The sequence below is a fragment of the Penicillium argentinense genome, assembly GCF_028826775.1.
Source record: "Penicillium argentinense strain IBT 30761 chromosome Unknown utg000002l_segment0_segment0, whole genome shotgun sequence".
NCBI classification, from domain to species: Eukaryota; Fungi; Ascomycota; class Eurotiomycetes; order Eurotiales; family Aspergillaceae; genus Penicillium; species Penicillium argentinense.
Window position 1 is genome coordinate 2,736,457 of NW_026622661.1, and position 24,270 is coordinate 2,760,726.

Sequence of the window (24,270 nt, forward strand, 5' to 3'; positions counted from 1 at the left end):
GCATTTGATCGGGGCGTTATTCAGTCGTACGCATATTCAAGAACGTTTCTTTCTTTTCTGCCATAACACTATCTCAACGTATGTCGTCATGATTATAGTTGGAATGTGGACGTCTCAACGGATTACCGTTTTCGGATCTCTTGGGATCAAAGCACGAATGGGATGCAGTATGCTCCGACCGCAAAATGCACTGCTGCAGTATTAAGGTACTTCAGGCATACGAACACGTATTATTTAATTCATATGACTGCCAATGGCCACTCATTTGTTCGTTTTGCTTTTCTGCAATAAACTCCGCTCCACGTTCTTGGCAGATGTGACAGGTCTGAAGTAACCGCTGATTTGCCGAGCTGCATGACGCGCAGCTAAGACTGCAATGAGACATTCGAGATACTCACACAGCTCCGGTGATTTTCATTCTTTATTCTCTCAACGGCCCGTCGTTCAATCCTGGTCGACTACTCGTAGTTGCATTTTTCTTGTAGAATGTTTGTAGAATGGATCCGCCCCACATCACTGACTCGCGTGGGAGTACTTTTTTGTAGTAGAGCAGCCCGCAAGCGTCGCAATCGCATAAAACTGTCCGCTAGACCACCAGGCCGGTGCTTATTTCAATCAGGCTCCGACATCGACCCATTGTTCATTTGTTCTCACCTACTTCTAGTCAGAGCATAGTGGCAATCACAGCGTCAGGCTAAACCCTTCCAGCTCGGCGCTCGGCATTTCGGGCCTTCCCGACGTCCGCGGAACCACCACCGTTTTGGCGCATAGGAACTTAACTCCGAGTTTTACGATGACTCCCACCTGCAACACGAAGCTGGCGCATGCACATAAATGCACTCTATGCCGCTTTGACATGCCTGCTTGAACTCCAACGCTGTCGTCCCTGGGAAAAAGACTCCCAGCCTCCCTGATCGCGGTCCCCGATCGATCGAAAATCGCCGCCCTGCCGGACTTTGGCGTCCCCACTTAAATTCCTTGCTCCTTTCCTTCTCCTGTCGTCTCAGGATCGGAGAAATTTCGCGACACTGGATTCACCATGTCGGCCAAGCGACAACATCATGATTCGTCCAGCGGCGAGTCTGTCGTTTCGGAGAAACCTCCCGTCGCGACTGCACCGCAAGAACAAACCGATATGACAGCAACCCCCGAGGGCAATGAGAAGGAGGATGTGATCGAAAAGAAGGCGTCTGGCGCTCCGCTAGACCGCACACCGTCGCAGGCAGCCAAGATGGGCAAGAAGAAGATTGTGGTCGTCATGATCGCGCTCTGCGTAAGCTATTCCAGGCCCTGGCGCATTGCGCTGGACTCCCGTGCGACTCATTTGTTAACATATGCTATTCTAGATGGCTCTATTTCTGGCGGCTTTGGATATGGTATGTACTCCCCTATGAAATCCGAGGGTCAAGCAGTTGAACTAACTTTGCCACAGACTATCATCTCAGTCGCGCTTGTCAAGATTGCCGCCAACTTTGGTGCTTCCGAGAGTGGCTACTCATGGATCGCTTCGTCGTATCTCCTTGCTAACGCGGCCTGTATTCCGCTTTGGGGCAAAATCAGCGACATCTGGGGTCGCAAGCCGATTATCCTGCTTGCCAATGTGATCTTTTTGGTTGGTAGTCTGGTCTGCGCCCTGGCGAAGAATATGGCCATGATTGTGGCTGGTCGAGCTGTCCAGGGTGTTGGCGGTGGTGGTATTATCATTCTGGCCAATATCAGTGTTTCCGATCTTTTTAGCATGAGGTATGGATTAACTTAGCCGCTAATGTTGATTGGCAAGTTACTAACGGTGAATTGCAGAGATCGACCTATGTACTACGGCCTTTTCGGCGCCACCTGGGCCATTGCTGGTGCTCTGGGACCCATTATTGGTGGTGCTTTCACCACCTCTGTTACGTGGAGGTGGTGCTTCTGGCTCAATCGTAAGTAGTTACTCCCTAATTGCGAAGAGTTTTGAACTAACACAGCTTCACAGTTCCCATTGGTGGCGTTTCCTTGGTCATCCTCTTCTTTTTCCTGCACATCGAGTCACCCAAGACCAACTTCTGGGAAGGCCTACGCAGTATCGATTGGGCCGGAACCTTCCTTATCATCGGCGGTACTCTCATGTTCCTCTTCGGACTTGAATTCGGAGGCGTCAACTACCCGTGGGACTCGGCGACCGTCATCTGTCTCATCGTCTTCGGCGTCTTTGTCTGGGGCCTTGCCATGCTGTCTGAGTGGAAGCTGGCCAAATTTCCCATCATCCCGCCTCGTCTATTCAATGAGTGGTACAATGTGCTGATCCTGATGGTCTGCTTCTGCCACGGTTTCGTCTTCATCTCCGGAACCTACTACCTTCCGCTCTACTTCCAAACCGTTCTCCTCGCAACTCCTATTCTGGCTGGTGTCTACGTCCTCCCGATGGCCCTGTCTCTTTCCGTCGTTTCCGCCATCGTCGGTGTCGGCATGAAAAAGACCGGTCGCTATCGCGAGTTCATCATTGCCGGTCTCTTCTTCATGTGTCTGGGTTTCGGTCTGTTCATCGACCTTAAGCCTTACGCCTCCTGGGCCCGGATCATCATCTTCCAATTGATTGCGGGTGTAGGTGTCGGCCCGAACTTCCAAGCTCCCCTGGTCGCATTCCAGGCCAACATCCGTCCCTCCGATATGGCCACCGCCACAGCGACATTCGGCTTCGTGCGCCAGCTGTCCACCTCGATGTCCGTCGTGCTCGGAACAGTCATCTACCAGAACGTCATGAAGACGCAGTCCAGTGCTCTCATTGCCGCCATCGGCGAAGAGCGCGCCGCCGAGATTTCCTCCTCCTTCGCCGGTGCATCCAAGTCTCTGATCCAGAGTCTGGACCAGTCTCAGCGTGACGTTGTTCTGGGCGCATTCACCCATGCCCTGAGCCGGATGTGGATCTTCTACACTGCCGTTGCTGGTCTCGGCTTCATCTTGTCGTGCTTCATTGTTCCCCGTGAACTGTCCAAGTCTCACACCATTCAGAAGACCGGTCTCGACGTGCAGGAAAAGGCACGCCAGGAGCGTCTAGAGGAGGAACGTCAGGCCCAGGGCAAGTCTGAGGCCGAGGCGTAGGCTGACATACTGATACCTGATACCCATCCCTATCTAATTTTAACGATGTTTGCTTCGGAGTTTTTACTCTTTTTCTCCGCAGCGTCGCTACTTGAATAGTATATAATAAAAGGAGTCTGGACATTCATAGAATGAAAATATAAGAATCAAATCAATCACTCTATCGGCCTCGGCCTTCGGTGTTTGCATGATTGCATATCAACTTGGTGTGTCTTCGTAGATCGTATGAATTCAGGATCTGCTCGGTCGGACAACTTTCCAATCGGCTTCTCCCGCCGCGCTTCGGGTAATTACCCCCGAGCTGTCGATCTAGGAAGTATTCCACGCTTGGCCGCAGATGAAGACAGCGCAAAGAAAAAGCGAAGAGGAAAAATTCAATGGGAGTAGTATATGAAAGAGCCTAAGATTTACCTCAGTCCTATAATTTCCAGGTAATAAAACATAGAAACCGAGTAGATCTACCAAGATCATCTCTCGACCGAGTACAGCTTGATATCGGCCCTACGCAATAGACCCACCAGGCAAGTCCGGAATCAAAAAGACACCGAACGACGCCAGGATTTATCAGCAGCGCGGGCCAAGAGGGTTGCAGAATAGATAAAAAGTGCTGTCCCTTTCCCCATCGCTTCGCATGCTAATATCCCCGTCCTCGAGTTGACCTCGAGAACAATCAAAGAAACACACCAGTCGCAGATTGGCTTAACCGGTGAGAACACAACCCAGGAATTCGCCAATTCCGATCTAATCCCGAGACCCAAATATGCAGTCGTATCTGCAGTATCGAAGACTTGGAAATGCGATTCGACCGCAGCCCGGGAATCCCCCGGCCGTCACGGCCGTGAAGGAGACGTCGAGTCCAAACGACCAAGTCTCCTCTGTTCCAACAACCCTGACGGCGAATTCACCTGCCCGGCAAGAATCTCAAGACTTCGAGAATTCCACCCCCGATTTATCGTCCGCTGGTGTCGATGTCCAGAAACAGCTCGGATCAAAGGATCAGCCGGCCCACCTCTTGATTGTCGGCTGGGAGGGCGAGAATGATCCTCAGAATCCGCGAAATTGGAGTCTATCCAGCCGGCTGACTGCTACCTTACTCGTCTCGGCATTGGGATGGGTCGTTGGAGCGGCATCTTCGATCAACTCGGGTGTTTTGCCGCAGACTACGGCGGCATTTCACGTCAGTGATGTTGTCGGGTCTCTTGTTACAGGTATCTCCCGCTTCCGAGCCCATCCAAATTTGTGCTGCTAGCAGGTCTAGTATAGAAGCTAACCAGAAGGACAGGCCTATACCTCCTTGGTTTTGCAGCCGGCTCCCTCGTCAGCGGGCCTCTCTCCGAAATTCTAGGCCGAAACGCAGTCTACACAGGCTCACTGACCCTCTTCATGATTTTCATCATGGGCGCAGCCCTTGCCCCCAACATCGGCGCCCTCCTCGCCTTCCGCTTCCTCGCCGGTATCTTCGGCTGTCCCCCATTAACCTGCGCCGGCGGCACGATTGCCGACCTATGGAACCCGCTCGAGAAAACAATCTACTTCCCCATGTACGCGGTCCTCTCCTTCGGCGGCCCCGTGCTCGGTCCCGTCCTCGCCTCCTACATGGGCCAGACGGGCGTTCTATCCTGGCGCTGGACGAGCTGGATTATCTTCATTGGATCCGGTGCGATTTTCGTGCTGATCGTTTTCTTCCAGCCGGAGACATACACGCCGCTTTTGTTGAAATGGAAGGGAAGGCAGTTGAGGTATGTCAGTGGGGATGACCGGTTTCGCTCGGAGATGGATATGGAGAAAATTGATCTTCTTGCTCGCATTGGGAGTGCGATGAAGAGGCAGTTTCTCATTACAATCCATGAACCGATTATCCTGCTTATCTCGCTGTATATGACTGTGTTGTATATTGTGTTGTTTACCTTCTTTGACGGGTACACCTGCATCTTCACAGATACATATGGTATCTCTCAGGGTCTGACGAATATCGTTTGGGTTGCCATGTATGTTGGGATTATGTTGGCTGCGCTCCTTGTGCCGCTGGTCTATCGCTGGACGAAGAAGGATTTCACGCAGGCGGCTATGGCTGCTAAGGGCGCCGACCCAATGCTTGATCCGCATGCTCTGGATGGCGTGCACACGCAGCCGGAGATCCGGCTTTGGTTTGCCATGTTTGGGGCACCTGCCATCCCAATTAGTCTATTCTGGATGGGCTGGACGGATTTTGTAAGTCATGACACCTTACTTGATGAAGCCTTTCGAGTCTAATGAAGAGACAGGCCTCGATCTCGATTTGGTCGCCCATCATCGCATCTGGATTGTTTGGGTTCGGGACTATTTGCGTCTTCATCAGCTCGTACATGTACGTGATCGACTCGTATGATATCTACGCCGCATCAGCGTTGGGCTTCATGACGGTTTCGCGGTACTGTGCTGCGGGTGGAATGACCATCGTCGGTATTCCGTTCTACCAGAATATGGGTGTTCATTGGACATTGACTATACTGGGCTGTATCAGTGCGATCATGGTTCCTGTGCCATATGTGTTCTATCGGTATGGCCCTATTATTCGGCGGTGGAGTCGGTATGCTGTTACGGAGGAGGTGAAGGTATAATAGCAGATATCCCTTTCTGATGATATCTGCTTTCAATTAGAAGGGATTACTGCAGTGTGGGATCGCTGTGGCTGATTGATAGAAAGATTGATTAAATGGATAGTGGTATACATATGACATTAGATCTAAATCACGCTCTCATTGAGGATGCTTCTTATAATGAGACATTTCGACCCATCCCTCTGGACCGCCGGGACCACTCAAGATAGTGTGAGGTGTCTCCGCCTCCTCCTCATCGAATCTGGTCACAGATGAAGCAGACGATGATGCACGGACAGTCTCGGCATCGGCGGCAGGTCCCTTATTGGACGAAATGGAAATGGTGGTAGTGACGACAGGAGTTTGACCGGACGTGGCAAGGTCCCCTCTCATCGACGCGTACTTGTTGTAACCATTGTAGTTGTCAGGGCTGCGAGAGAAGTTGCTGGACTTGATGAAGTGTCGTGTTAGGGGTCGGAAGAGTGGCCAGACGGGTGGGATCGACATGGAGATGAGAATGATCCATTCTTCGACTTCACCCCAGCGGAAAAGAATGCCGACACCATCTGTTTATTTCGTTAGTAATCGTCTTGAGGAATTGACCTGGTGTAAAACTTACATGAAGGATCATCGCTCAGAATGAATTTGGCAGCCCAGGATCTGACGATTGCCGCCGCTCCGGCAAACACCCCTAGTCCCATCAGGAAGCTCAATCCCCACTTCAACTTGCGACCGAGCCTCAGTGGGGCCAGCATCGTCACCGGGATGATGGCAAGATAGAAATCGGAAAGTGCAGCAACGGCGCCGATGAAGTAGCTGTAGCGGACACTGGTTTCGTGATGGCATTGGCCCTGTCGCAAAGGATCCCAAAGCGCGTCCGGAGGGCTGCATTGGAACCAGGCTAGCAAGATCTGGGGAATGCTGAGGATGATATTCAGCGCAGCAACTACGATCAAACTGCGTCTGGTTTTCGGGTCTGGGACGGAAACTTAGGTATGGTAAGATTGTTGAGGCAACTGGTTGAACTCACTGCTTTGCGAATTCATCTCAATCAGGAAAGCGGCCACAGCAACTTTGCCAGTCGGAATGGCCATGTTGAAGAAGAAGACGGTGATCCATGTGAAAAGCAGGTAATTGCCCAGCTGGCCAGTAGCTTCAACCACTGCAATTCTGTTTCCCAGTCCATGGAGGATCGATATGATGCCGAAGCATTGAGTGATGGTCGTCAACAACTATAAGTTGAATCAGCAACACAATCTAGAGCTCGAGTGCACGCAAGCACATACCCAGGCAATAAGCGCCCAAATCAACGCAGTGGTCCCAAATTTATTCACACGCAGTCGCACGTAGACACGCAAGATCATGAAGATAGTGGCGACAGCCCCCAGTCCGAGACCGATCCGGAGATCACCGGGCCCGCGCCCTCCATATGCAGGGAACGTCTCCTGCAATCCCATGATGGCAGAGATGGGATGAGAAGTAGCAGAATGGAGGGGCATCCATATTTAGCCATGGCCCCCTCACATCGTCGGGGGAGAGTCCAAGTCTCGGCTCTCGGCGGTTTGAGTCGAACTGATGTGAAGTGGGGAGCGAACCGGTGGATCGTGAGAGGCTTGGTGGCAGCTCGATAGATTGGCCTCGTGGCGCGAGCAAGTGGGGTCGGACCGTGCAATTCGATCCGGCGGTCTTGCCAACGGTTGTCCACGAGTGTTTCAGAGAGGGCAATTCCTCGGGCCATTTGAGTTTGTTGGCTGGTCGAACTGCCGCGTCGATTACCAACTTAAGTAAACTTTGATCGGCGATTTTGAAGACTATCTGCGACTGCCGAGGTTCAACTGTTAACATCAGTACCCTACACATATTAATGTACCTGGATTCATCCACTGTTTGAACTCGCTTATCGAGGCTGTATCAGCTGAAAACCCTGCCTCGCCACAATAAAAACGGGGCGAGGCCGGTGTAGTGATTTGATCAGCTGGGCAATCAAGATCAAGATCCAGGCCCACCCACCATGTGGCAGGCGCGCCTCTGCGCTCGCTACCTGCCTTGCCTACGCCAACTGGCGCGATCTTTCAGCTTTCGTGGGTGCCCACGGAGAGTTTCTGAGACCAGCCAGTCCGGACCTACCCCTTGCGCAATAGCCCGGAGCAATCGCCCCATGCGTCGGCCCTGAATACCTCTTTATAGAGAAAATCTTTTCCATTTTGCTCGGTCCCCACCCAAGGCTCTTTACTTTTCAATAGTCTTGTCGGGAGAACCTCAGTCATGGAAAGCACTCTGGCATCATTCTGTTAGTAGGACTTTTCAGAGTATCTTTGAAAATTTTGTCGTCGCTGCGGCTTATCATTCCCAGCAAATCTAGATGAGAAGTTAGGTGTGGTAGAGGCTTATTCCGAGCTGACGGGCTTGTTTCAGCGCTGGCAACTCATTTCGTTAAGATCAATAATTATCATGGGGACTTGCAAAACTTAAGCTGGAGTCGTTTCACCTTGTGGTTAAACCCTTCAGCTTTCTCTGGGATACGGACTGGAGGATACGGGCTGGAGAAATCCATGTCAACGGGAAATATCTCCGGTCGCTCTCGAACTCGTACCACGATGGGAATATCCACCTCTATCGAAATGCTTTCGGGAATTTTCCCCGTCTAGAAGAGACTGGAAGCCCAATGGAAGTTTTCAACCCCGCAACTCCCAACTGCGCATCTTCGCACTGGGCCTAAACTAGTGTTGCATGCATTGGTTGTTGTTTCTGCATCACATGTAACTCAGTAATGCGTCGCACATCTGTTCTAGAAAGCATCATGATTCAGTCTAAACTTAGGCTCGTTGGCAGTCTTTAGACTTGGAATTCTTTTCGCTGTCCCAGCATTACTACCATCCATGAAGAGGGCGGTAAAGGATTCGGTAAAAGCGTCATCAGACGATAACTTGTTGTATGAATAATTAGTCAGGGTGGTGTACTGGAGTCCTACATCAACGTAGTCTCTGTTTTGAAACTTGGATTTTTCCCCCTAGATCAGTCACACGTGGCTTATGGAAGCTCGTCGATTAAAGTCTTGTTATGGCCAAGTGATAGTGTGGAGTTGACTATCTATTGTATCCCTGCTGACATATCCCTTTTGAAGCCTGTGGCATTCAGATTGCAAAAAGATTGAACTCATAGAAACAATTTTTTTCAAAGTTGGACATATGCTTATTGTCTTGACCGTGGAGCTTACAAATGTACATAATCAATGGCATTGGCTGAGCATAGTAAAGGGTCACGTGATATATCACCGCCCATCTCTAGATAGCAAAGATCTTGCCCCTCTCACCTTCCCAGGCACCTCTGGGACGGTTCTTTCCACGCATATCTCTCTCATGCCGTGGGCCTAGTCGCTTCGCTTTTCAGCAATCAAGCCCGAACAATCTGATAAGGACGCCAGCATATCGTCGAGCCCAAACCCTTCCAGCCATCTTGGCAATGATCTGCATCGAAAAAACAGAACAAGTGTGCTTACGCCAAGCCATAGCCTGACCAGACTAAACCAGAATCGAGATAGCTGCTCCTTTCTGCGTTGGAACTTGAACTTGCAAAAGGAAAACCATGGCTGGTACAAGTAATTCCGCATATCTCTTGTTCCTGGCAAGGGAGGTTTGGCTTGCGGGAACGGTCATGGGAATTGGCCTTTGAGTATATCTTCCCCTGACGACCCTTGACCAGGCCGTTGAGCCCTTGTGGAACCCCATGCCGTCGTGTCCTCGGAATTCCACTCGTATTTGGGACAGAGTGCTCCACATGCTGGACATCTCAGTGGCCTGTTGTGCACCACCCTGGAGTTTCATCCAACATTGAGAATGGCGATCGATCCGATCGAAGGCATGCCTGATCGCCTGGTTCGCATGTTAAGACTCATTGCAGATACTTCAAGATGATCACTATCGCCGTCGAGACACTCGCACTTGCTGAATGATAACGATACGGATATATCACCCGCGCGGTTTCCATCAATTTCCCCGTCAAGAACACACTAGTTACTAGCGACATGATTGGTGTTCTTCTGCAGCAATGCCTGTCCAAATTCATTTGATGATCACCCTCGCCAGCCCACCAAATTTTCGGCCCCCAGGTCAATTTGAAGAACGTGGCCACTGATGTTTATCAGTTGCCTTTTCAACACTGGGGCGTAAGACCTAGCCTTTATTCTGACTGTACTCCACCATCACCTTAAGGTCCCTGCTTATCCTCTCGCCCCCGTCACCCGCCCCTCTCCACAACCTTGCTCTTCCTTCTTCAGCCTTTCGACACGATGTTTTCGACGCGGAGGCCGTGGTCTTTGCTGGGCGTTTTGGCGATCTTCTTCTGCGCGACGTCCTGTCTGGCTGCCAGTGATAGTCGCAAATGCTATAACCCCGACTCGTCACAAGCGACCGCAGATGTCCCTTGTACGGATGATGATGTTACCTTTTGTTGCAACAAGGGCGACATCTGCATGTCCAATGGGCTATGCTATCTCCAGCAATCGTCGGGATTCGCATTGTCGCGAGCAAGCTGTACCGACCTAAGCTGGAGCTCGTGCGGCTCCTATAAATACTGCTGTAAGTTGTTCCACACGAGCTCTTTCACACTATCTCGAGATCCAAACTCACACCGCCGATAGACGACTACAACAAGAACTCCGGATTCCCAATCGTTGCCGCAAACTTCGCCGGAAATAAGACAGTCCACTGCTGCGGCACGGCTACCTACGACAACGGCACTGTCAGCTGCCCCATGAGCTCGGTCTCCGTACCTGTCGGAACCGTCATCCCAGGCCGCGCCGCTCTCGCAGTCAGCTCCACATCAAACTCCACAAACTCCTCTTGTCCTGACTCCAGCTCTGGGTCTAGCTCCAGCTCATCATCATCATCTCGGGAAACAGCCATCGGAGCCGGCGTTGGCGTGCCGCTTGGTGTCATTGCGATTGCTTCGTTGGCATGGGCTTTTTGGGAGCGCAGAGGTCGGGTAAGAGCTCTTGCGCAGGCACAATCTGCTCAGAGTGTTTCTGTGTACCCAGATACTGCGCAGCCGCAACAACAGATGGCGTATTACTCGCGGCCTGCCGAGTTGGGGGCTCCTTCTGCGGAGTTGGGAGGTTCTGAAGCGGCGACGGAGTTGAGTCATGAGGCGGGTCCGAAGCCTAGCGGTCACCTCTTAAGTTGAGTACTGTGCTAGCTAGCTATCTGGATACAATTATATACTGTAAAAGCCACGTGAAGCGAACCCCCTGTTGAGAGCGATACACGATACCACGGATTTAAAACTTAATGTACCTATTCTTTTGCATTCATCCTATAATAAATCCGACGTCCAATTCATGTTATTGACAACACATAAACGCTATTCATCATTCACAGCCGCAAAAATTCTCCCCAAAGCCTCCGCAAGATAATCTCTAGGTTGAGAGAAAACAATCCTAAACCACCCATCCTTCTCACCCCCGAACAGAGCACCTGTCGCCAAGAAAACCTTTCTCTGCAACAAATTCTGCATGACCTTCTCTCCAACCTCCGTCATCTCGGAAACACCAGGATGCAACTCGCGATACTTCTTCCCCAGATCAACCCACAGGAAAAACGCAGCATTGCAACCCGGTGCATACTGAATTCCCTGACTCTTCAACACCCCAACGCTGTACGCATATGATTCCGCCAGCCGTCTCTGATTCTCCTTGATATACGAGTCTGTGTAGGCAAAGTCCTCCAGAAGAAGCGATATCAGATGATCCGAGATCCCGGATGTATAGGAATACAGTGAGATCCCCTTCATCGCCAGATGAAAGGACTCATTGAATTGGGAAATGATCGCTCCGATGCGGATTCCGTTCGCGCCAAAGTCCTTGCTCATGCCCCAGAGGACGTGGACTAGGCCGGGATCGATGATCCCACGCAGATCAATCGACAATGCAGACTCGAATTTGACTGGCGGCGGATCCTGATCTACTGTATTCTCCCACACGGATAAGGCGTAGATCTCGTCGCTTATCAGGTTCACTTGGTACTTCTGGCACAGCTGCATCAATTTGATGATTGTTTCGCGGGGGTAGCAGCGGCCGAGTGGGTTGTGCGGGTGGCAGAGCATCAGGCCCCGGACTCGTTTGCCGGTACTTTGTTGGAAGTCCAGGATCGCTTTTTCGTATTTATCCACCGCCGCGAGGCTGAATGGATCGACGTCATCAAAACTTACTGGGACGACCTTGGCACCAGGTCGGAGGGAGATATCCTGCATGAACATGCCGTAGTAAGGACGGCCGAGCAAAATGCCCTCGCCCGGATCAGCGAATGCCCAGGAGACGTGCTCGATGGCGGTAGAAACGCCGTTCGTGACAACGATGTGATCCGGTTCAAGGGGGGTAAGTGGGTGAAGGTGATGGTTGAGGAATTTGCACATGGCCTGTCGGAGCTTGACGGAGCCGCCACCGCCGTCGTTGTATGTGAGATATTTGGCCGACATCTCGAGTTCCTTGTTGAGGAATTGCAGGAGTTCTTCGTGCATCAGGGCGTTCTCTGCTACGCCGACGTTAACGTAGCCGTCTGGGTTGATGCTTGGGTGCCATGGGTTGTTCATGATGTCCCACATCAAGCTGCTGGAAGTGGCCTCTGAGACAGTCTTTGCCCGTTGTGAGAGCACCGGGCTCTTGTTCTGTGTCGTCATTGTTGATATTCACTGCTCACTAGTGATCTGAGGGATGGTTGTTGGGAAGAGAGAAAAATCTGATACGTGCAAAAGTTTAAGTGGGATGCTGGCAGTCCCTTCATGTAAGGCCGCCTCTGGCTGCACAGGTCTTTGAGGCTTAAGTAGATTCCGATCTCGAGCCCCTTGATTCACGATTGAATCGAGCTTGGCCTAGTGGATATGAAGTTCGTGAGATTCACGGCTAGCATCGGAACCATCGAAAGCCGAGTCGATGTGGGGACCATCGCCGAATGCAGGGCCTTCAACACCCTATTGTTATCCGCACATCACAATTCCTAATCGGCAAAAATTCTCCAGAAACGAAATTGTTTATTTTGATCGAGTAATTGAATTTATTTATCATCAGTTATCTTCCGTGCCTTCACCCACAACCCATGCCCGGCAGTGATTCGGCCTCTGATCCCCCCGTACCAAACGCTGAATATGAAGAAATCACTAATACTAACATAATTAACCGAGCATCTGCTCCTGCTTCGCACCGGGGATAGCAGGCAGGTACGAGGGACGATCCTTGACGTAGAGCTCGACGTCAATCTTGCCCTTCAGGTGCGCGTCCTTGTTGTCCAGAGTACCGGCCTTGACGCAGGTCTCCTTGGGCATGATTTCTAGCTCGGTGTAGATGCTGGATCCGCAGGTCGGGCAGAAAAAGTGCTTGTTGATCTTGCCACTGGCGCCGGTCGCATCGTAGGAGGTGCAGTTACCTATCCAGTGTGAATGTGATGCAGAGTGTGATTCAATTGGGTTTGCGGGACGTACCCTTGGTGACCTTGAAGCTGGTGCGGGGAACGATGGCGTTGGACGTGAAGGCGCCTCCGGTCCACTGTCGTGTGTTAGTATTTTCTTTTTCTTTTTCTTTTTCTTTTCCTTTTCCATAACAGTAGAGGAAGGACGCGGCATACCTTCTGGCAATCCGTGCAGTGGCAGAGAGCACTCAGGTACTCATCCACTACATCCGATGATTAGCCCCGCTTCGAACAACGAAAGAAAAATAGAGGCATTGTGACATACCCTCAGCGGTGTAGTGAACACCGCCACACATGCAGCTGCCAGTCAGAACCATTATGTCCGAGTAATTGAAAGTTAAACTTCGTTGGCGTGGACCTTGGTGGAATCAAAGGATGAAGTGAGGGGGAGGGCAGCTTTCCGCACTAGGACGATTTATACCACGCCGGCTCGGGATTTGGTCTCCCGGTTCAATGCTCCAATCGCCGAGGCTGTGCTTCTGGAGTCGTCCAGGGGGCTCTTGCTAGCTGTGCGTTATTGGTCTGCGGGGCCGAAGTGAATTTGTCGGCTTGGTGCGACATTTGCTTTTGTGCTTGTGTCTCAGCCTTGCGTCAAAAGTTCCGCTAGTGTTGTATGGCGCAGTGCGACGTCGACTTATCTGACAATGTTGCTGTCAACAACACTTCTTTGATAGCGCCGAGTTGATATGAATGTTATTCTTAGGTAGATATGACATTGGAATTGTGGCAGAACTTGACATTGCTGTCCATAATAAGCCTGTATGTACACCGTCCAAACGTGCAAAATTAACGCCAGATTCAAGTATCGGACACAGAAACAATTTTGAACGAGCCAATATCAGAAAAAAAGCGAAATGGAGAAAAGAAAAGAAGTTGGAAAAGAAAAGTATCCTCAAGGAAAAACATACAACATAGAAGATCATCAAATAAGCACGATAGAAAGGAAGGGAATGAGAGGATGGTATAGAACTGGGGTATAAAGTGCAAGAAGACCCTGAACCCAACCAAATCGAAAGCGGAACCAAACGGTTGTGAGAGGCGTGGTGGGAGGCTGTAGGCGTGTAGATATCAGCCAGGATATCATCAAGTAGGGTGATGCGTTCTGAATATACAAGACTTGAACGTATCAAAGGATATAGACGGTCGAGCATTCCAGCTGCGCTTTAAGTTTTGGGTTTTTTGCTTGCTCCCTCATCCGACGGCCCACTGTCCGGGGTCTTGCGTTTCTTGTCCTGTTCGTCTTCCCGGGCAAAACTGGGCCCGCTTTGCAATGCGGGCGTTGGGAAGGTGAGTGGGCTCGGGAGCAAGTTCGAGTCTGGTCCGGTCCGACCGAAACCCCATTCGGGGAAGAAACTGGATGGTGACGGGAGGAGATTATCGGAGACAAATCGACTTGGTAACGCGGAGAGTGGCGTTTCGATATTGGTGGAATTATTGCCACTGTTATTGTTCCCCGTGTTGCCGTACGAATTATTTTGCGAGGCCGTTCCTGGGGGTGGCGGTCGAGCAAATGGATTAGGAGGCCCCTGGGCGCCAGCGCTGAGAATCGCCCCGGCTGATGGTGATGGAGGCGGCAAAACCACGCCTCCTGCAGGTGGATTATCTTTCGCGGGAGTCACCGTCTTGTTCCCCGCCGAATCGCGTGAGGATGATCCCGCCGTTGCACTGCCTTGATCGGAATTCTCGCTTGGTATTTGCACCTTCAGTACCGGTCGTTTCGATGTCAAGGGTCCGCTATTTGTCCGAGATGGAGGCTTGATATCTGGCGTTGAGGACGCTCGTGGGGGCTCGACTGGAGCGGCCGGCGGCTTTAATTTGGGAGAGTTTTCTTGGGATGTCTCCGTTTTCGGTTCAGCTCGCGGCGATTCATACATGGGAGCTCCTCCAAAGTGGCGTGCAAGGACCGATCCGCGATCATCGATGGGTGTAAAGATGCTGCGAGACTTGGAGAACGATTTTGGCTGGGGCGGTGACTGGCTCTGCTCCGGTTTCAATACACCCGGTGCATTATCCTGTGAGTTCTCAGGAACAGGCGCAGCGCGATCCTGCTGGTTCTCTTGTCCGTAGGAAGGTGGCATCGATCCCCTGCCTTGATCTGGCATATACGCTTGCGTCACCTGCTGAACTGGGGCATGCGACCCTGGTGGCATCCCCATAGGCGGGGGACCGACTGCATGTGGATGTTGGAAATGCTGAGGTCCTTGATGAGGCTGCATCGGTTGAGGCGGAAGTCCGTGTGGGTGGTGCATTGTCTGAGGTGGCGTTCCTTGCGGGGCGGGCGGGGGATGGGGATGACCGTAGGTCTGATACTGTCCAGGACGCGACTGACCCATTGCAGAATGGACGTTTGGATTATACATCGAGGGATTGGGCATATATGCAAACCCGTTCTGCGGGGCCGGAGGCGGAGGTGGTGGTGTTCCATGCTGGTGTGGTCCAAGGTTTGAGCTGACACGACGGATGTGATTTCTCGAAGACGGGCGGGAGAGACTCTGGGATTGCGGGGTACCATGTCGCGTTATCGTCATGCCGTTGGGGATTGGAGGCGAGGCGGAAGGGGCGTGGTTGATATGCTGGAATCCTGTCTGATGCAAATGAGGTGGAACAGCAGGGGGGCCCTGTTGAACGGCCTGCAAGTCCTCTGGTGCCGGGGTCGCCTCATCATCTTCGTCATCATCTTCACGCTTGCCCGCAAAATCGTCGGGTCCTTTGTGTTCGTGGGGTGGACCAAACTAAATGGCAAAATGTTAGGAACGATGCGCCCGTGGTGGATCAGGCGATATAAAAACTCACGTATTGGTAGCGACCCAAGGCTTCCGGCATATCACACGACGAGTACTCGTATAGTTTCTTGTTATGGCCGAAGATGATCACCGCGACATCGACAGAACAAAGAACAGCGAGCTCATGCGCCTTCTTGAAGAGACCACCCTTTCGCTTTAAAAATGTGCTGTATCATGAAGATTTTTTAGTCTGCACTCTTCAAATATTCTCTGGGTATTCAGATGAAACCGCACGGGTCACTTACACTGAGCGATTGCGGTCATCTTTGATCGCTTTGATCTCAATCTTTCTGCGACCCATGTTGAGCGGTTATGGGCGCACGATGCGCGCGCGGCGAACGGTGTAAGCAACGAGCGAACGAAGTGGACTTGCGGGTTATCTCGCGCTTCTCGATCACAGGGAGCAACTCGGACGCGATCTCGAGTCCAGTCGCGCAATCCGACACCCGGGGATGTAACTTCTAGTATAGAGCGAGGTGGTGGTGTTTTGGCGCGCGGGTGGAGGAGCCTTGAAGACAATGTCTGAGGCGATGGCGGAGAACAAAGGGGCCGGGGGAGATCACACGAAGGGCAGACAGAGGCGACGCGGGTGGACAAGGATTTGGAGGAAGGGTCCAAGAGGGACTTAGGATACCGTGGAGAACCGATGGGGGGCTGATTGACGATGCAGAAAAGGTTGATTCTAAAGATAGAATCGAAGGGGGAGAAGACGGGAAAGAGAGGCGGGGCTGACTCAGCATGCACGGGCCAGTTCTACGGTCACATCTACAGACACCACAGTACTTATGTATACGACCCTACTATGCGATAGAATACAATATGGAGATATTATCGAGTAGTTCGGCTTTGAAAAAAAGCTCGTATTAAGTACCAATTCAAATACATGCTGCTCTTATTTGTAGTCTGATATCCGCCCTGTGGTCAGAAAACTACTGGTCTTCAGTCCTGTCGCTGCGACCGGTGTTAGATTGATGTGTGATGACAATCTGCTAGTACCTTTTATCTCTTAGCGCGGGTTTCGTCACATAAAATCGTATGGACTAAGGATATATCTAATATTAGGGCACTTCAATTTGGTCAAGTAGCTTACTCGGTCAGACAAACTACAGTCTGTTAGCGATACCAGCCATCAATATTTCACCTCGACTCCATAGACTTGGCCCATACAATTGTATACAGCTTTATGTACTGGTAGAATCCGGTCTCCACGATTCGGCTTAAAGTGCACCCAAGACGTGACCAGAAGGGCATGCATGCATGCGGTACCTTACGCAGGCAGAAGATGGGCAAGATGGGCCGACAGCTACCCTGCTCATAACACTGATGCTATACCCACCAGCGTGAGTTTGGGTTTGGATGGGGGATTGAGTTATGGGGGGTCGGTGTTTCCACACTCTCGCCATGGCTTCGCTCATATAATACAGAACTAGAACCTTGATCAAACATGGTGCCAGTTTCGGCGCTGAATACCCCGTGGGCTATGGTCTTGATGACCGTCAGGTTGATTGCCCAATCACCTATCTCCAGCTGGTCAGTTACCTGGCCATCTATCCAGTCAGCTTCGTGATCGGCTGTCTGGATAACTATTCTGTTTGCCAAGCTTCCTGATTCTCATTCCATGAAGAACATGGTCTCGAGATTTTCGCGAGAGTAGTGTGTAGTGTACCGTACTCCGACATCGTACCATACATGCCTAAATAGGAGCCCTGTACCTGTTGCGTCATCCGTTTCCGGCATTACCACAATCTAAAATAACGCCACATATGTCCAATCTATATACTAATGCGTTTGTACCTAGGAGTCTTACTCGCATTCCCACCCTCTACTGAACATCACATCTATCCGAGTCTTCCCTTTGCCGACAGAGTGGGACCCACAATGAGCCACTTTCTGGCAGCGGGCTGAGAGGCCCGGGCTGTCTCAGCCAGCAATTTACATTCCAGCGCCTCATTTAACTGGCATTATTAGGGCCTTTCGGTCATTGGCTCTGCTGGGCATGCGATCTCTGACGTCAGCTATGGGGCCTGGCCTGAGCTCGCAGAAGTGGGCAGCTAATTAGTATATTGTCAATAGTTCAAGAGTTTATCGAGTTAATCTATGCCCGATTGGAGGGCGATCGCGGGGATGCACAGATTGTGGGATCTTCGGGGACGACAGCTCGGAGGATTTTGCGCTCCAACGGCAGGGTCCATGCAAATTGACAGGTCGTGCTCTTCTTGTCGTACTGTTGATGTATCCAACTCGGTAGGCGAGTCGGCCATCAGCTAGCCGAGAATTAGTACCTCCGTACTACTCAGCTACTAGTAATTACCTGCCTAGGGTAAGTACATTTGTGCAGACAATTGCCAGTGTCGCTACACCCTCCAGTACCCTAAAGTACTAGTATTTGATTAGTAGTCCGCTATCCAGCCCAATGCCGCCCGAACAGCAGTGGGGATGCCCTACGAAACCCTGGATCATAACGCCCGCGTTGAGATGATGATCGCCCGCATCATCCACTCCGCACACACTGCTCTATTTACCTACCTTGGGGTATACTCCAATCCCTCCAGCTACCACTCTCTGAGAATACCATCGACCGAATATCTTCGGCATTGCAATATTCTTGAATGAACCTCATTCCCTGGTAGGTGCTGTTTCGTGTTTCGATCTGCTGCGGGGCGGTCGAGACCCTCGTCGATTCGTATTGGGCGAATTTACCCCTGACTGGAAGGCATCGCGTCTCGACCGTTTTCTGTCTCTTTTTCTTTGGCGCCCCTTTTCCTTCGATCACATCTTGTCTCTCCACACGTTCCTTGATCTCTGTTTCTGTTTCCGAGCACAGACTTGCCAGGGGATCCTTTCTTTTCCGCCTGCGCTGCTCCGGGGCTGCAGGCCATCCCGGATCGTTTTTCCCAGCCCGCCTCCCTTTAAAATTACCACGCCTCCCTGGACCATTTGGCAAATCTTCTAATCGCGGTTGCAGAGGCGTCGACACGTCCGAAACAATCATAAATCAGACAAAAAAATCAACAGCCAGCAAAAAAAGAAAAAAATACAAAAACACCGTCGATTGCGGCATTGCTCCCCGGACATCGTCAATTCGAGCTCCCTCCGCGACGATGCCCTTCTTCTCGCGCGTCTTCCGGAGCAAGGACTCCAGCGCGGCCAAGAAGCAGGCGAAACCCGCGACCACGACCGACCCGACCCCTGCGAGGCCCAAATGGACCGACGCCTGGCAGCGCACCGAGGTGGCGCCCGAGGAGGTGGCCGACCTCGTCCGCGGCTGTGCGCAGGAATTGAAGGCGCGAGGTGAGCATTCCCAACCCAACCATGTGGTGGCACTGACCACGCAGAGTCTCCTTCCTTCCCCGGATTGCTGATCATTCGTCCATGTAGCGCTTGACGTCCCCTTCCTCCTCCTTCCCTTCCGCCCAAGCTCCGATCCCAGCGCCGCCCGCTCCTTCGTCCGCAACTATTTCAACCAGTCCTTCGAGAAGGGCGCCCCGATCACCGGAGATGCCCTAATGCAGGAGCTGCGGCTGAATGAGCCGATGGTAAGACGCCACTCTCGGAGCATATAAAATGTCAAATGGGACGACTAGGCTGACTTCAAGGTTGTCAACATCAGGTCCTTTGCAGTGTCTTGAAATGGTGCTGGAGCCGCTTGCCCGGTGGTGTCGTGACGTGGGAGGCATATGAATTGTTCAAAGTTGGCGAACAAGGTATGATTCATAAGTGGACAAGCTTCGAACGCAGGGGAGCCGCAGGGGAGCGACATGGGCTAAACTGGAAAAAACAATATAGATTCGGATCTGGCCCGCGACGCCTTCTCTACGTTCATTCCAATCAGTGTTGACTCCGACGCCCGCACCAAAATCATCAATGACTTCTTCGATCTGCTCGCAGCTATTGCTGCGCACGGCAAGTCCAACGGTCTGGGAGGTCGCAAGCTGTCCCGCTATGCAGGTTGGTGGGCTTTTGAGCATACCGACACTGGCGGTGGCTTTGAGGCCTCCTATAAAAACTGGGCTGCGTAGGTTTCCCCCCCCCAGGCATTGAAATCCTGCTGCGACAGTCTTCTAACTTTTTATTGTACAGTGCGGCCGATGCCACCAGCCATCTTTTCTTCGCCTATCTACGCTCGCTGACTCCCGAAGTGCCGCGCGGTGTGACTGGTATCTCCTCGCTGCCTATTTCCCTTCAGTCCCTGGTCGAGGCAACCGAATATCCCCCGAGACCCCAACACTCCTTCAGGTGACGACTACTAAAGTTGTTATGATTGTCGACACTGTCTCACCGACCCCTTTCTCTCTGCTGCGCCGCGCCAAGAACTTTGAATACCGGGACGAGCACTGGCACCTCCAGGAGTTCTCCAATTATGAAGACCCCATCAAGGCATTGACCGATGAGTGTCTGCGTGTGTTGAGATGTATTTCTTCGACCAATGAGTCCAGTGTGTCCACCTCAAAACACTCGACTAGTCTCCGCGATGCATCATGGTCTCGATTTGAAGATATTGGTTTCGGTGGCTCCATCGAATCGGATCCGGAGGATGAGGAGAACCAGCACCCGACAGGAACCAAGAGTGAACCTGCTGCGAGCCTGAGGACCGCGCCCCAATCCCAAGGAGGAGATCTCGGACGTCCCACCACTCCATCCTGGGCAGACTTTATGTCCTCTGGGTTCTCTGAGGAAAATAACCTCAAAGATCGCGTGGGTCCTTTGCTGCTGCCCCCGGACAAGGTTCTTCCTCCCATCGCTGCCACCCGTGGCCAGAGTTCGCAGTCGCATAAGCGGAACTTGGAAAGTGAATCTTCATTAGAGCCGGCCGAGCTAGCCAGCATCAACACGTTGGATCTGGACGACTCCTTCTGGTGGGTGTGGATCACCAGTTTGTCTGATGATGAGCCTGCCACCCGCAAGGCCGTGTTCGGTCGCTGTGCCCTTCTGGAGACCGTCATTCGGGAGACCAAGTGGCTGGTTCTGGAGGAGCAGGTCAAGGGTGCCGCTCCCGAGCCTGAGGCTGGCGCGCAAATCGTCGAGAAAAAGCGCTTCTTCAGCTTCGGCAGTCGCAAGGGTGGAAAGTTGAGCCGCCGTAAGTCGTCGGCGAAGAAGGTCAACTCCATTGAAGATTCCTATAAGCGTCCCAATAACCAGGCTCCGCAAAGCAAGACCAGCATCGGGCCTGATCAGCACAAGCGGATTCAGGCTGCCGCTGCGGCTCTGCAGAAGAAGAACCGTGAACAGGAGGCCGAAGCCAAGGATCCTAGCACTGGCACTGGCACTGTGCGGGAAAACTACTCCACCAAGACCAACTCGGTCATGACCCTTCAGCCGGCTATCGTTAACGAGGCCTCGTCGGCCTTGAAGTGGACGAAGAACTATGACAAGAATGCCTACCGGGCTGCCTACCTCAGTGACGTCCGTGCTGGTACCGGTGCCCACGGTGAAGACAAGGAACCTGCTGAAGAAACCCAAGAGCCGGCAGCAGAGAAGCCCTCGACGCCTTTGGCGGCTCTGCCTCCGACAACATCCAAGTCGGGACCCCCTCCTCCTCCCAAGGATACCGCTGCTGTGGTCACACCCCTGCCACCTTCTCCTGAGCCGGCCAAGAAGACTTTTGAGGAGCCAACACTGCAGTTTGAGAAGACCAACTCCAAGACGGTTGTCGTTGAGGATCCCGTTGAGACCCAGCCGAAGCAGTCTTTCGACGAGTCGAGCAAGAAGCTCAAGAAGAAGACCGGTAACACCGGCGGTTTCAAGGGCATGTTCGGCACCGGCAAGAAGAAGGGCGAACAACCCCCGATGAAGAGCACTGGCGCTAAGGAGATCACTTCTGTGGCTGCTGCCCGCGCTGCCCTTGAAGCCAAGGCCGCGGCCGTCCAGGACTCGACTACCTCTTCTCCCAAGCCTGCGCCTGTGAAGAAGAAGCCTGTTCCTGAGAAGCCTGCAACTCCTGTTACTTCCGTAACTGTTCCCGTGGAGTCCCCAGGCTCGAAGGCTGAGAAGCCATCGACTCCTCAGCAAGCTCCTGAGTTTCCTGAGCAGGCTCGTGTGGCTTTTTCCCCTGCTGGCAGTGGCGGTCCTCCCCAGACCCGTCACGCCGTTGAGTGTGACGCTATGTCTCGTGTTGACACCAATGAGCGCAACGCTGCCGATCAAGAGTTCTCCAAATTCGACCAGGGCCCTCTTCTGGACCAGCCTGCCTTCGTCACGGCTGACTCCCCGGTGGAGGCCACTTACGCTGAGACCAAGCTCCCCGAGACTCCGACCAATGGTCACGATGAGAAGGACCAGGTCACTTCTCAGGCTGAGCCCGTTGCTGTAGAGGAGAACCGGTGGGCGCAGATTCGTAAGAATGCTGCTGAGCGCCAGGCTGCTGCTGCTGCCACTACTACCGAGGAGCCCGAGGCTCGCGTCAGCCAGTCTGACCGATCTGACGAGGGAGACACCAGTGCTGAAGAGTGTAAGTTCATCACCGACCATCAATATACTCAAGTATAGCAGAATAGAAGTCAAGATGTTAACAGCTCACCAGCCATTGAATCACGTGTCGCTCGCATCAGAGCTCGTGTCGCCGAATTGACTGGCAGCACCGAGCCCCCTCGCTAAACCGAAATATTTAATTCCGAGAATAATTCCCTTCCATATGTCGTTCTTCGCTATTCACCAAATTCCGCTTTCCTTTTTGCGTCGCGTCGAGGTTCAAGTACCGTCTATGTACCCACCTCTCGCCATTCTCGCATCCATTCCGCCCGAAATTCCTCTACTTCTTCTCATTTAGCTTCTCGAGCCAGTCTGTCTCCTTGCTGGATTCTTGCGAGCCAATCGCTGCCGCCGGGCTTGGACCAAAGGCAGAGATACGATTGAACGGAAATCTTGAACGTTCAAGGCTGCGATCTTCTTTCTTCCAAAATTTTCCGACTATTTCTGAATTTTCGGCCCGTGGCCGTACCGATATCCGATATTTTCTTGCGATCTATTTCTTTGATCTTGTGGTTCTTTCACCTCGGCCTATGCTTCTCGTGCTCATGCTTTCTGCTTTGTCTTGCTCTATTCCCCTTTTGCTACTGAATGCCCAGCCGGTTCGGTTCAGCTTTACTTCAGCTTGCTACAATGTTAATCGCTTTGATTAATCCGATGGATGGTTCGGTACTACCGTGAGTAGCAAGTAGTCCGTCAATCAATATCATTCATTTCAATTTGATTGTTATTCATCATAGATCATTTGCTTAGGCCGCTGATCCTATACGAACTTGAGGTACAGCACTATGTGCGATAGTACTTAAAGCCCCAAAGCCTTGAGCAATGCCTCACCAACCCCAGCCGCAGAAGCAGGGTTTTGACCCGTAATAAGCGGTCCTCCAATGCCGGCTGTGGTCTCGACACAAACCTTCTCTCCCCAAGGCTCAGCGGCCTTGACATACTTGCCGCCGGAGATCTTATCAAGCTCCGTCTCCAGCATAAACGGCATAGCGGCAGACAGCTGCACCTGGTCCTCTTCGTCGTTCGAAAAACCAGTCACCGTCTTACCGGAGATGAGAGCCTCACCAGAAGGCGCCTTGGTGTTCAGGAAGACGCAGGGAGCGTGGCAGACGGCGGAAATGGGCTTCTTGGCCTTGGCGAAGGTTTCGATGAGGCCGATGCTGGTTTGGTCGTTTGTGAGGTCGAACATTGCTGTTTTATTTCGAATGTTAGCCATTGCCTGTGGTTTCTTTGTACACTAAGGTAATGCGGGGCATGCTTACGGCCATGACCACCGACGTAGAAGATGGCGTCGAATTCGCCGGCGCGCGGAACAATGTCGGCCAGCTTGTGGGTTTCCTTCCAGAGCTTCGACTGCTGGGCTAGGAATGTTTGGGAGACCTCGTCTGACTTAAACATTTCCACTGACGACGGGTCGAGGGGGCTTCGCCGCCCTTTGGCGAGGCAATGGTGAGGTCGACCTTGCCATTGAGGACGTGGTGGGGGTGGGCGAATTCAGGCTGGAATAATTTATATTAGTTGATCTGGTCTTCTTGTGTACAACTAATATTGCAGCATGCAATTGTTGTAATTGATGCGTGAAAAGACCCTTGCCAAGTGGCAGGGATAGCTCTGCATGCTGATTGTGGGGTTATGGACTGCAGAACTCACCAAGAACCAGCCGGTTGGTTTACCGGTGGAGGGGATAGTGTCGTGGGAAGTAAGAACGACGAGAACTTTGGGTGCCATTTTGAAATTGATTTTGAATAATTACTGAGAGTGCTAGAGGAGAGATAGGGAGAAATTCGAAGGGGAGGGAGCTCGAGGGTCTTCAGGAAGAAGTGGAGCCAGCGATATCATCCACTCGTCATCGCTCCACCTGCTCCTTTCGTGCGCTGATCTTTCGACCTTGCCGAATCGGGA

General features: G+C 52.2%; 9 protein-coding genes across 9 annotated transcripts; 4 read left to right on the plus strand and 5 right to left on the minus strand.

Annotated features, from left to right (window-relative positions):
• Positions 1–1,039: 1,039 nt before the first annotated feature.
• On the plus strand, positions 1,040–3,081 carry N7532_001866 (MDR family MFS transporter; the record flags this gene model as incomplete). Its single annotated transcript, XM_056614360.1, has 5 exons — positions 1,040–1,273; positions 1,347–1,376; positions 1,433–1,743; positions 1,801–1,922; positions 1,976–3,081. 5 exons carry the CDS (start codon positions 1,040–1,042, stop codon positions 3,079–3,081), a joined length of 1,803 nt encoding a protein of 600 aa, XP_056479401.1.
• A 760-nt stretch (positions 3,082–3,841) lies between these two features.
• On the plus strand, positions 3,842–5,681 carry N7532_001867 (MFS transporter; the record flags this gene model as incomplete). Its single annotated transcript, XM_056614361.1, has 3 exons — positions 3,842–4,289; positions 4,364–5,292; positions 5,346–5,681. The coding sequence occupies 3 exons, from the start codon at positions 3,842–3,844 to the stop codon at positions 5,679–5,681; spliced, it is 1,713 nt and encodes a 570-aa protein (XP_056479402.1).
• Positions 5,682–5,819: 138 nt separating this feature from the next.
• On the minus strand, positions 5,820–7,117 carry N7532_001868 (uncharacterized protein; the record flags this gene model as incomplete). Its single annotated transcript, XM_056614362.1, has 4 exons — positions 5,820–6,226; positions 6,280–6,636; positions 6,691–6,892; positions 6,947–7,117. 4 exons carry the CDS (start codon positions 7,115–7,117, stop codon positions 5,820–5,822), a joined length of 1,137 nt encoding a protein of 378 aa, XP_056479403.1.
• Positions 7,118–9,948: 2,831 nt separating this feature from the next.
• Positions 9,949–10,841, plus strand: N7532_001869 (uncharacterized protein; the record flags this gene model as incomplete). The annotated part of the gene is made up of 2 exons (XM_056614363.1): positions 9,949–10,237; positions 10,300–10,841. 2 exons carry the CDS (start codon positions 9,949–9,951, stop codon positions 10,839–10,841), a joined length of 831 nt encoding a protein of 276 aa, XP_056479404.1.
• A 177-nt stretch (positions 10,842–11,018) lies between these two features.
• On the minus strand, positions 11,019–12,332 carry N7532_001870 (putative aminotransferase; the record flags this gene model as incomplete). The annotated part of the gene is made up of 1 exon (XM_056614364.1): positions 11,019–12,332. The coding sequence occupies one exon, from the start codon at positions 12,330–12,332 to the stop codon at positions 11,019–11,021; it is 1,314 nt and encodes a 437-aa protein (XP_056479405.1).
• Positions 12,333–12,824: 492 nt separating this feature from the next.
• On the minus strand, positions 12,825–13,434 carry N7532_001871 (GFA family protein; the record flags this gene model as incomplete). Its single annotated transcript, XM_056614365.1, has 4 exons — positions 12,825–13,075; positions 13,131–13,194; positions 13,274–13,320; positions 13,383–13,434. 4 exons carry the CDS (start codon positions 13,432–13,434, stop codon positions 12,825–12,827), a joined length of 414 nt encoding a protein of 137 aa, XP_056479406.1.
• An 846-nt stretch (positions 13,435–14,280) lies between these two features.
• On the minus strand, positions 14,281–16,201 carry rlmA (SRF-type transcription factor RlmA; the record flags this gene model as incomplete). The annotated part of the gene is made up of 3 exons (XM_056614366.1): positions 14,281–15,849; positions 15,911–16,067; positions 16,146–16,201. 3 exons carry the CDS (start codon positions 16,199–16,201, stop codon positions 14,281–14,283), a joined length of 1,782 nt encoding a protein of 593 aa, XP_056479407.1.
• A 2,800-nt stretch (positions 16,202–19,001) lies between these two features.
• On the plus strand, positions 19,002–22,494 carry N7532_001873 (DUF1708 domain-containing protein; the record flags this gene model as incomplete). The annotated part of the gene is made up of 7 exons (XM_056614367.1): positions 19,002–19,191; positions 19,279–19,436; positions 19,511–19,604; positions 19,687–19,915; positions 19,981–20,057; positions 20,087–22,348; positions 22,421–22,494. 7 exons carry the CDS (start codon positions 19,002–19,004, stop codon positions 22,492–22,494), a joined length of 3,084 nt encoding a protein of 1,027 aa, XP_056479408.1.
• Positions 22,495–23,167: 673 nt separating this feature from the next.
• N7532_001874 (ThiJ/PfpI family protein) lies at positions 23,168–24,096 on the minus strand (the record flags this gene model as incomplete). The annotated part of the gene is made up of 4 exons (XM_056614368.1): positions 23,168–23,559; positions 23,631–23,729; positions 23,777–23,867; positions 24,019–24,096. The coding sequence occupies 4 exons, from the start codon at positions 24,094–24,096 to the stop codon at positions 23,168–23,170; spliced, it is 660 nt and encodes a 219-aa protein (XP_056479409.1).
• Positions 24,097–24,270: the final 174 nt, after the last annotated feature.